Source organism: Rhinopithecus roxellana, chromosome 11 (genome assembly GCF_007565055.1).
Source record: "Rhinopithecus roxellana isolate Shanxi Qingling chromosome 11, ASM756505v1, whole genome shotgun sequence".
NCBI classification, from domain to species: Eukaryota; Metazoa; Chordata; class Mammalia; order Primates; family Cercopithecidae; genus Rhinopithecus; species Rhinopithecus roxellana.
This window is the reverse complement of record NC_044559.1, coordinates 118,711,399-118,723,534: the sequence shown is the minus strand read 5'-3', so window position 1 is coordinate 118,723,534 and position 12,136 is coordinate 118,711,399. Positions and strand designations below refer to the sequence as shown.

General features: G+C 36.0%; 1 protein-coding gene across 1 annotated transcript in view; it reads right to left on the bottom strand.

Annotated features, from left to right (window-relative positions):
* Positions 1-12,136, bottom strand: part of MALRD1 (MAM and LDL receptor class A domain containing 1) — a 706,902-nt gene that overhangs the window by 606,174 nt on the left and 88,592 nt on the right. The window contains exon 11 of the mRNA XM_030940611.1: positions 4,020-4,166. Coding sequence (XP_030796471.1) covers positions 4,020-4,166 — 147 coding nt within the window. The remainder of the gene's footprint in view (positions 1-4,019; positions 4,167-12,136) is intronic.

Genomic DNA, 12,136 nt, shown 5'->3' with positions numbered 1-12,136 from the left:
AATAGTGGAGTTCTCTCACCACCCAGAGTCCAAAAATAAACAGACATAGGCATTGGATAGAGAACTCAAACCAAATAAACACTTGTGTCCAGACAAAAACACATATGCAAATTTGACAGTGTTTTTACTCATATTCGACAATATTTGGAAACAATCCAAGTGTCCTTCAGCTGGTTAGTGGATAAATAAAGTATGGTTCATCCACACAATGGACCCAACTACTCAGCAGTAAAAAAGGAAGGAACTATGGCTGAAGCCAGTAACATGGATGAGTCTCAAGTCCTTTATGCTAATTGAAAGAAGGCAGAATCGAAATGCTTGAAAATGATTCCATTTTCAAGACATTCTGGAACAGGCAATACAGTAGGGATAGAAATCAGACCAATGGTGTTGGGGGTTGGAGGTGGGAGAATCATTGAGTATAAAATGGCACTGAACAACATGTGGGGCAGGAATAGAATTGTTTTATATCTTCATTTTTATGATGGTTACACAATTGTATATGTTTGTTAGAACTCAGTGAACTGTACACTAAAATGGTTGAATTTTACATTTAACCAATAATTTACCATAAAAAAATGAAAAAAAAAAGGCAGTATTTGATGACTTGGAGCAACTGCCATAAGCTATCTTTAGTAACAAGATAGGACAATAGTTACAAGATAATATATTTCTTATACAATAAACAATCACAGAAACACATATAATTTTGAATATGTGTGTATCTACTATGTATATATCTGTGTGGGACTATATGAATTTAGATAAAAGTGGCAGATAATTAACATGAGTTGCCTACTTTGATGGAAATTTAACAGAGTAGGAATAGTAAAGTAGAAACCAAGCAAAAAAGGAAGGAAGGAAATTCAAGACTTAATTACACACATACCCACAAAAACTACATAATTATCAACATATTCAGCCTGGTCAACACGGTGAAACCTCTGGCTCTACTAAAAATACAAAAACAAAAAATCAGCCGGGCGTGGTGGTGGGCACTAAGTAGTCCCAGCTACTTGGGAGGATAAGGCAGGAGAATTGCTTGAACCTGGGAGGTGGGGTTTGCAGTAAGCATAGATCACACTACTGCACTCCAGCCTGGGCAACTGAGTGAGACTCTGTGATAGATAGATAGATAGATAGATAGATAGATAGATAGATAGATAGATAGATAGATAGATAGATAGATAGAATGAGAGAGAAAGAGAAAGAAAGAGAGAGAGAGAGAAAGGAAGAGAGAAAGAAAGAAGAAAGAAAGAAAGAAAGAAAGAAAGAAAGAAAGAAAGAAAGAAAGAAAGAAAGAAAGAAAGAAAGAAAAGAAAGAAAGAAAGAAAGAAAAAGAAAGAATGAAAGAAGGAAAGAAAGAGAAAGAAAGAAAAAGTTTTAAAAGCTGCAATCTATGTTTAAGGCTCTAAGAACAAAATGAACTAGAACTTCACTTTCTTAGATATCAGAACTATTAGGCTGCCTCGGACTCTACCAGAAATTTCCATTTCACTTTCCTTTCTCTTCCTGGTCATTTTTTTTTTAATTCTCCTCCTCACTTGCAATTTAAAACCACTACTGATTCTCTCTCTCTAATTCTCTTTATATATATAGGCCCTTTCTAAAATGAGAAAGACTGTGTTTTTGTCCCTCACACTCTGGGTGAGACCAGCTGCCCCTAGTTTTATCAGTCATATTGTTATCTTTCACTATTCTTCCTCTCACTGGAAAAGAATGAGTCTTTCAACATCTAACACAGGGGCTCTACTAGAATCTTTTCAATGCAAATCATAGTTACGTAGTAATTATAAGATAGTAAGAGATTAAAGGTGAATTATAAACATATTTTCTAATTGTCTTATCTGTGCTATTCCTAGTCTTATTAGAATGGACAATAAATATCTATTAATATTTATGGAGCTCTTACTAGATGAAAAACCTTCACAGGTGTTATTTCATCTAATCCTCATGACAAGTCCACAGGGAAGCTACGTTTCTTTTATTTTCTATCTAATAAAACTGAAGCACGCTAGTATTTAGACATGGGTGCAGTGTCAACATCCTGACAGAACCCTGGGCAGCCCGTGCTCTTCCCTAACTGACTAGGGTAGTGCTCACATCAGACCACCATGACACCCTGTCTGCACAGCTTCCCTTTGGGAATCACTGCCTTGGCTTAGGCCTTCATCATGTCTCACTGATATTTCTTCAGCACATCCATGTTTTTTTCCACCCCGGCCTTTCACCCTCTCCATTCCCCTCATCTCAGCCAGAACAGTCCTTTAGAGCAAATTTGATTGGCCACATGCTTTAATATGACTACCTGGGTCACCATCATCCTGCAGACACATTTCCAATTCTTAGCACTCTCTAGAGTCCCCTTCCTTCCTCTCCTGTTTCATCATTTCTGTTCTCCTGTCCAATCATACATGTCTTTCATCCCTAACTACTCCCATCTTTCTGCCCTCTTTTGGGATTCTTTCCTCCAATTAGGACACGATCCCTCCCACCTCTCTTTGGTTCTGCCTTCTCTCCATAATTCCTTACTTCTGGCTCCCTGACTACTTTTCATTTCCCTTCAGTGCTCAGTTCAGGAGTCATTTCCTTCAGTAAGGCATCTCGAATTCATCTGAATCACCTTCCATCCCTCTTAAAGCATCCTCATAACTGACTGCAATTCCTTGCTTATCTACTTCAGTTACCAGACTCAGACCACCTCAAAGGCAGGGATCATAGTGTCCATCTTTGTGCATTCAGGTATCGTATATGCTGTGTATTTAATAATTGACTTGAACAGAGGAAAAGTAAAATAGTATATGAGTTTAGAGAAAATATGCTGTTAATACATAGTTCCAATGATTTATAGTCCCCTATCTATTTTAAACTTTAAACTTAATATAGTCTGCCACAAATGTTAAAGAAATGAGTCATGGCACAAAAGCAAAAATTAAGAACTTACCACACTGTTAAACAACAAACTGGGTTTACGGCTGTAGCCAACAGATGGATGGTTAAATTCTCCCACCCCATCCCCTAGTACCCTCTCCCACTACCACCAACCCTAATTTCCAATGGCTGTAATTAAAAATATGATCAATACTTATTTTTGGTATAATTCTTTGGAAGTCTGAAAGAAGAAACAAATAGGATAATGTTCAATGAGGTTGAAAGATGATCTACAGTACAAGTACAGTTGTGCTATTATAAGGCTGGCCAGGTGTGGTGGCTCACTCTTTAACCCCAGCAGTTTGGGAGGCTGAGGTGAGAGGATTGCTTGAGGCCAGGAGTTCGAGATCAGCCTGGGCAACACGGAGAGACAGCGTCTTTACTTAAAACATATACATTTAAGAAGTGAAGTTAATATGATGCTAACTTATATGGCATCATATATGGGGAATGACATCCGATGATAAATGTAAACAAAACAAAAAAGAGAACAAACCCTTTCTCTTTTATTGGTGTTTCACAGACACTTATTGGAATACCACAGGTAGTTATGGTTCCTATTTTAAGAGGATATGTAAACACTGGAACGACGGTTAAAAATATATATGTGGAAGAATAAGACTGTTTGTTATAAAGAAGCATGAAGAGTGATTAAATTTCATTCAAGTATTTGTAGATTTATTTTACAGATAGTGCTAAATCTCTGTTCTCAGTTCCCAGAAACAAGATTAGACTATTTTTCTTCCTGTTTTGAAAAAACTGGATTGCTCTAAAAAGAAGGCAAGTCTACTGTACTCGATTCTGGGCAACTTGAGAAAATGATCAGAAAACTTTTCCACCTCTTTATGCCTTTAACCCAATCTTATAAAAATTGCAACAACAAAAATGTTGGTGATTAAAACAATGCTCCTTTCATGGAACTCAATTACCCACCAATTACTAACTTGGTCAGGAGGTTTTAAAGCAAGACAAACCAGAGTTCCATGTATATAGCCTACAGAAGAAAAATGAAAATACATAGTATCATCATTCCACAACATGCATTAAAGAAAACTAATTTTTTTTTCTTAAAGAGGAAAATGTCCTACCATGAGTTATGTTTGCTGTGTGATCAGCTGCAGGGAAGTGGTGCTCTCCAGTATTCAATCCTTTCATCAGCTTCCAGTGTGAATCTTCTGTGAGAAATCGCTCCCAGCCACAGAAACCCGACTCAAAGTCACAGGTGAGATGCTTTGCTGTTACACGTGGAAGAGAAAAAGGTGAGGAGAAATGAAGAGAATGCAGGGAAACACTGCTCTGCATTAGCTAATCATCTTAGGAGGCCTGCAAAATTATTCTTCTTGGTAGTGAATGTTCTCTGATTATCAGAATAGCTTGCCTTTATCCAGTCCCACACAATATCCCAGGTACTGTGTGAGGCATGACCCTTCCACATGCTTCTATCTGTAAGTCTGGTACATTTCATTCTCGTTGGCCATTTCCATTGTATTTAATGATGCAAGGTGGAACTCCAGAGCTTTTCAGGGAGTAACTAATTTGCTTGCCCAGTATAAACCTGCTGAGATGGTAGTTTAAAGGAAGAAAATCCACTGGGAAGGGAGAAATTTAAATTAATTCTGGACACGCAAACAACTTGAGGTCAGCATCTCAGTATTCATTTTATTATTCTATCCTAACACTTTCTCAAAAAAAAATGCCTAGCCATTTTGGAATTGCAGGTAAATTAGATATTCTGAACTGAGCTTGTGTTATCTTTTGTCTTTATATTTTTTTTTTAGGCGGAGTCTCGTTCTGTCGCCCAGGCTGGAGTGCAGTGACACAATCTCGGCTCAATGGCTCAATGCAATCTCCACCTCCTGGGTTCAAGCAATTCTCCTGCCTCGGCCTCCCAAATAGCTGGGATTACAGGCACATGCCACGATGCCCGAATATTTTTTGTATTTTTTAGGAGAGACAATGTTTCACTATGTTGGCCAAGCTGATCTTGAACTCCTGACCTCAAGTGATCTGCTCATCTTGGCCTGCCAAAGTGCTGGGATTACAGGCATGAGCCACTGTGCCCAGCCTGAGCCTGTCTTCACTTAATATATAACTCAAAAGTTGCCAAGTACTTAATTTCCTCCATTTATCATAAAAGAACTGGTTCTAGAGAAAGTCGGTGTTTGGAGCATACTTTATAGGCACCTTTCATAGTTTTGACACCAGATTTATGAGAGAAAAATAGACGGTTTCATAAGACTGGGCATTCAACTAGAAAGTCTAATAGCTTGATTTGTGCTTTTAAGAAATTCATTTTTATATGCTTAAATTTCATTTTCCTAAAATAAGAATCATAGTATCAGACTATCTTAGATAGTACTTTTGGGGAAAAATTAATACAATTAATTTACAAGCTTATTCCTAAATATTCCTCCTTATGCTGAGGCACTTTTCAAACAGTGGGGGAGAAAAGGAGAATTAAATTGATTGTCAGAAAACATCCAAATTTTTGACAGGATTCCTAAGATCTTCATGCTATCGTCTTTAATAACAATAAAAAGAGCCATACTACCACTGAGTTCCAAGTATGTAGCAGGTATTTTACATATATTACCCTTAATTCTTAACACTCAACATAGTAAATACCATTTCCTAAAAGAGAAAATTGGAACTCAGAACATGAAACAACTTGCCCGTGGTACATTTTAGTAAATGAGACATCGAGACTTTGAACCTGACACCAAAAGCTCATACTATGAAGCCTCCTTAAACCAGGAACTCTGTTTCATAATTTAAAAGATTCCATTGCCATGGGTTTGCTTCTGACCACTATATTCAACTTGTAAATGTTAAATAATATGGCCAATTTACCTAGCATATCGAATAAGCTCACTATATCCTAATAATCAAAGCATCTTCAAATCTCCGTATATAGGGACACCTGATTGTATAACCACATATTTTTACCCCTGATATGTCAACTATTAAAACATTGAAGTGTGGTATGCAAATGATAATGCCACTTCCGATTTCTCTACATGCAAATTGAACCTTTAGATCTGAAAGCCATGCTTGTTAGACAGTCATAGAATAGACAGTGGGTCTTCCATATCTGTGGGTTCCTTGTTGCAGATTCAACCAATCGTGGTTCAAAAATATAGTATTAGCAGGATGTGTAACCTGCAGATACAAGGGCTGACTTTTCCCCGGGGCTCAAGTTTTCCAGGAACTTAAGCATTCATAGATTTTGGTATAACATTTCTTTCATTACAAATGAATATTATTTTTTCCTCTAAATGGATTTATCTACAAATATAAAAACAACTAAATCGACTACAGTATAGTAATAAAAACATGCTGCAGATTGCCTAATGGTGCACTGATATGACAAGAAAGTGCAATTTCCCCATATACCTAGCTGGAAATCTATTGCTCTTGGCTATGTCTTTCTTTTCTCAGGTGTGTCTACAGAATTTATTGGATATGGTTATTGATAAAACAATACTCCCCAGGGGAGAGTGCCTTTTGTTTTTTGACACAATCTTGAGAACTTATAACATAGCTGTGACTTTCTCCTTGGGCATTCACAGAACCCTCTGGTCTAATTCTTTGGTCCTCTGTGAGCTCTGCCACCTTCTAGGCCACCTCCAAAATTTTGTCAGTTGGTGGAGTGTGGAATACGGCATGTTCTCACTCATAGGTGGGAATTGAACGATGAGATCACTTGGACACAGGAAGGGGAACATCACAGACCGGGTCCTATTGTGGGGAGGGGGTAGTGGGGAGGGATAGCATTAGGAGATATACCTAGTGTAAATGACAAGTTAATGGGCGCAGCACACCAACATGGCTCCTGTATACATATGTAACAAACCTGCACACTGTGCACATGTACCCTAGAACTTAAAGTATAATTAAAAAAAAAAAAGAAGAAAAGAAATATTTAAGACTCAGACTACATACTTGGCCTCCGAAATGTGCTTCAAAGCTCCAAATTCTTGGCTGTGCATTTGACCAAGAAATTCTTCCACTTCACTACATGGGTACCCCCAAATCCTAGAACATACTTCCCTGGAATACAAAATCTTCCATGGGTAGAGTGACCACATGTCTGCCCTGGCCCAGGGTTGCTTCAATGCATGCCTGTTGTCCTAGCATCTTTTCCCTCTCTCAGTCCCTGTTTGAGTAATAAACGCAATATTGCACTGTTAGGGCAGCAAACTATGCATTGCTATGCAAAGGAAGCAAATCCACGCAAACAGCAATCTTCTTCATCGCAGAGAGCTGCTGAAGTCACCATCCTAAATTCCCCAACAAGGCAGTGGTGTGAAATGGCAATGAGATCGATGAGTGTGAAAATGGAAAGTACCATATGACTGATGTACCCCACACCCTTACCCAGACTCTTCACAATTGAGCTGGTCACTCAACCGCAAAGACGTAAAGAAAGAAGCTCTCAAGATAAAAGCAACTTTTGATTGTATGTATGTTGAAATTTGGCTTTAGGACAAAAGTTCAAACCATTTCTTTCATTACCTAGATGTTTTATCGGTTAAAAAATGTCAATCACTGTGCTTTTTACACAACGCTAAACACCACTATCCTTTGAAAAATGAAAATTAGCTTTCAAAATCCATCACTGTAAAGATTTGTGAAAGCAACATGGTGACATGGTGCAACCACCTCTGTAAAAACCTTGGTGAATTGCTTGGCTGTTTTTACTAATGTGTTCCTGTACACGTAAAAGAATTTTTTTAAAGCTAAAAGTTCAAGAACTTCACTGTACTGTAAAATATAAGTCAAGTTCCAGTAACTAAACTGAAGTTCTTCCATTAATATCTCCCCTGTGTAATTCAAAAACTTTAAAGTGAACTTATAAATATCTGAAGAAAGCTAGGAGAGTCAAATGCATTATAGCAATTATTAAATGCCTTATCATACTATATGTGTTAAATGTAAACATTTGCAAAATCTAAAAAATATCTATTCATGTTATAAATAAAGTACTTTCATTAAAATAATGATTTTGATTACTTGGTTGCTTTATTTTAACTTTCTGAGATTATAGATTACGCTTCACCATCTCTAACTGCAGTATGAGATATGCCACTGTTCACAATTTTAGAAAAATTTTACTCAGAGTTTGGCAGTTAAAGTAATATTTTAAGATTATGACAAAGCTTTCTCTTGCATATTTAACCACTGCAGCATATGGGCAGACAAGAAAGAATTTCATTGTTCAGCTGAGAAAAAATCTGCATCATGAAAAGTAAAATATTTTATGAATCCTCTAGAAGTTAATCAACTCTCTGTGAAATAAGGGGAAAAAAAGCTATGTAGGGGAAATGAATGGGGAATATTTCACTTAATGAGAATATATTAGATTTTAACAGGATTACATACATTTTTTGTTAATATGTATTGCAAACCCACACAGATCATTGCTACAGTAAATATTTTTATGTTGGTATTTCCTTTCCCTTGATGAAGTGTTTTAGCATTCAACATTTTTTTAACATGAAAGATTTCTAGAGACAATATCACAGTAAAAATTAATGCATTGTACAAGATTCTTGCTTTCAATTTCTTTCATTTGACTATCATGCCAACGTTCCCTTTAAAGGCACACAATTCATATTAGCATTTAAAATTGTTTTAAAAGTCCTATAATAAGAAAAACCCTGTTTCATGGAATTTCCTGAACTATTTTGATTTGAAGATATATCTATTATGCCAACTTTTCTGGAACACAGTGAGGTAGATTCTATATATATATATGTATTTTTTTCCTATATGAGTTATTGAAAATTTTACATATAAATACAAATGTGTATTTTATTGTGGTAAAATATACATAACATAAATGTAATATTTTAACAATTTTTAATGTAAGGTTCTATGGTATTAGGTACATTCCCATTGTTGTACAACCATTACCACCATCCATCTCCAGAACTTGTTCATTCCCAAACTGAATCTCCACCCCTATTAAATAACAACTTCCATATCCCCTCCCCTCAAACCCTGGCAACCATTTTACTATCTGTCTCTATGAATTTGCCTACTTTAGGTACCTCATATAAGTGGGATCAAACAATATGTGTCCTTTTGTCTCTGGCTTATTTGACTTAACGTCTTCAAGGTTCATCCATGTTGTAGCATGTGTCTGAAAATTTTATCTATTTCATGTATAAACTGTTCAGGGATCCAATGTGTATCTTTGGATATGTTTGGCACGTTGCTTTTTAATTATTTTGATAGAAATTTTTTAAAACATATTGCATATATATGTATTACTTTTTAAAGCTTTACTGATGTTTAAATGACAAATAAAATTGTAACTAAGGTACACAATGCAATGTTTTGATATACATATACATAGTGAAAGGATTACCACAGTAAAGCTAATTAGCATCATTTCATCATATAGTTACCTTTTGTGTGTGTGATGAGAAGATTCCAGATCTACTCTCAGCAAATTTCAAGTATACAATATAGTGTTATTAACTATAGTCACCAGGCTGTGTACTAGACCCCCAGAACTTATTCATCTTGTAAGTGAAAATTTGTATCTTTTGACCAACACCTTCCCATTTCCGCCAGGCTTCAACCCTGGACAACTGCCATTCTACTCTCTGTTTCTACAAATTCAACTTTTTTATATTCCATGTATAAGTGAGATTGTGCTGTATTTGTCTTTCTCTGTCTGGGTTATTTCACTTTGCATCATCCCCTGCAGGCTCATCACTGTCGCAAATAGCAGGATTTTTCTCATTATTGCTGAATAATATTCCATTGTGAGTACATATATATTTATAAACACACACACACACACACACCACTTGTTCGATCCATTCTCAGAGACTTCAGTTGTTTTGGTTGGATATTTTGAATAATGCTGCAATGAACATGAGGGTGCAGATGTATTTTAATCTTAACTGCCTTAATTGAATACAGGATTATGTTAATAATCATAGAAAACCTATTGTTTGGTTTCAGAGAAATTTTACTCACAGTTCATCAGTTAAAGTAATATTTTAAGATTATGACAAAGCTTTATCTTGCATATTTAAACACTACAGCATATGAGCAGACAAGAAATAATTTCATTGTACATCTGAGAAAAATTCTAGATCGTGAAAAGTAAAATATTTTGTGAATCCTCTAGAAGTTAATCAGCTCTCTGTGAAATAAGAAAGAAAGCCATGTATGGGAAATGAATGGGGAATATCTCATTTAATAAGAATATACTAGATTCTAACAGGATTATATTATAAATATTTTGTTAATATACATTATAAATATACATTATAAATATTTTGTTAATATTCATGCTCTAAAGGACTAGCAAAGTAATGAGAACTTTTGCTTCTACCCTGAGAGAACTCTGACCTGTTTGCCTTTAGTTTTTATCAGTTTTCTTTAGATGCCATCTGTTTCTTCCCCTAGCTGTCTTCCTTCCTGAAGCCTCTTTGGTACAGTGGTTCTCAAAGTTTCATATGCAGACAAGTCACCTGGGACCTTGTTCCGTGTGGCTTTTGGTTCTGTAAGGCTGGGCCGGGGCCTGAGGTTCTGCATTTCCACTAAGTTCCCAGGTAATGCTGATGCTCTGGTCCGTGGAGTTTGCTATTGCAGCAAAACCCACAGGCCCTTTTTATAAACTGCTTTTGAAAAGCCACTGGTCTGGAGGCTACGTTATGCCATATATTAAAATAATGCCTAAAAGTAAGAGCAACTTGATAATGAGAGAAGACCTGAGTGAGTCTGCCTTTGGGGAAAAGCACACTGTGGAATACCAACTGACAATCCTCACGAGTTCATATTTACTCATTCTCCAGAATTTGGTAAGTATTTCCAGTGCTATTCAAACTGCCTGCACAGACTATACCCTCCTAGAGATTCCTTCCAAAGTGCAATTAAAAAAAGATAAAAAGGTATTTTTTTTGTGCTTCATGAACATGGAAGAATCAATCGTTTATGAAAAAAAACTTGATATTGAAAATTCAAATTTGTAAAATACAAATGCATATGTATATGTAAAATATTTTAAAGCAGTTTTAAATTTCAAAGGAAAGCCTCTCTTATTTTGTAAGAATATACATATGCACATACCTATACGCACAAATATATTAAATACTTTAGTGCAGCAAAAAATGTAAATTTATATCAGTTCTAATAATTCAAATCTATATAATTTCACAGCAGAAATAATTATATAAATAATTACATGAAACACTCATTTTGGTATCAAAATACATGAATACACATATATACTGTATGCAATATGGCTACATTTTTATGACATATTCCCTATATCAAGTCAATCTCAGTCACGCAAACATGACAGGTTTTCTTTGGACAAATGAGGTTATACTATTTAAAAACTTAAAAGACTATTAAGTAATACTGTTTTTGTTGAGAAACACAATTACCCGTTCCTGCATTCACCCAAAGAAAATAGCAGAACGGTATCAAGATCTACTGAATTGGAAAAATGTCATATACATAGTCAATGGAACTTCAGTAAATGAGAAAATATGTCAAAAATCAAATGCTAAACAATTTTTAAAAGGTGAACATAAAGAATAATTTACTACGGGGAAAACAATGGAGGGGAAATAAGCTAAGCTTTCAAATACACAAGTGCCCAGGTGCAGTGGCGCATGACTGTAATCCCAGCACTTTGGGAGGCCGAGGTGGGTGGATCACCTGAGATCAGGAGTTCAAGACCAGTCGTGAAACCCCGTCACTAATAAAAATACAAAAATTAGCTGGGTGTGGTGGCACACACCTGTAATCCCAGTTACTCTGGAGGCTGAGGCAGAAGAATCACTTGAACTCGGGAGGTGGAGGCTGTAGTGAGCCAAGATCACGCCATGGCACTTCAGCCTGCGTGACAGAGCAAGACTCTGTCTCAAAAATAAACAAATAAATAAATAAATATTATATAAGTGGAAAGAAAGGAAATATATTTTCCTTCAGTTATTGACATTAAGAATTATAGAAACTGTTAGAAATATTTTCCCAATAGAAATGCACCAAATTGTCTGTAAGAAATTTAAATAAAACATAGAAAGAAACATCACATACACTGGAGTAAATAAATTGTTCTTACATTGTTTGTTTTGAACAAAAGAAGGGAGCCGCCCAAAAGCTCCGTTGAGCTCACATTGGTTAGCCGATTACTTGGTCTAAAGCTAGGAGTCTGAGGTATTAACTGGATTGC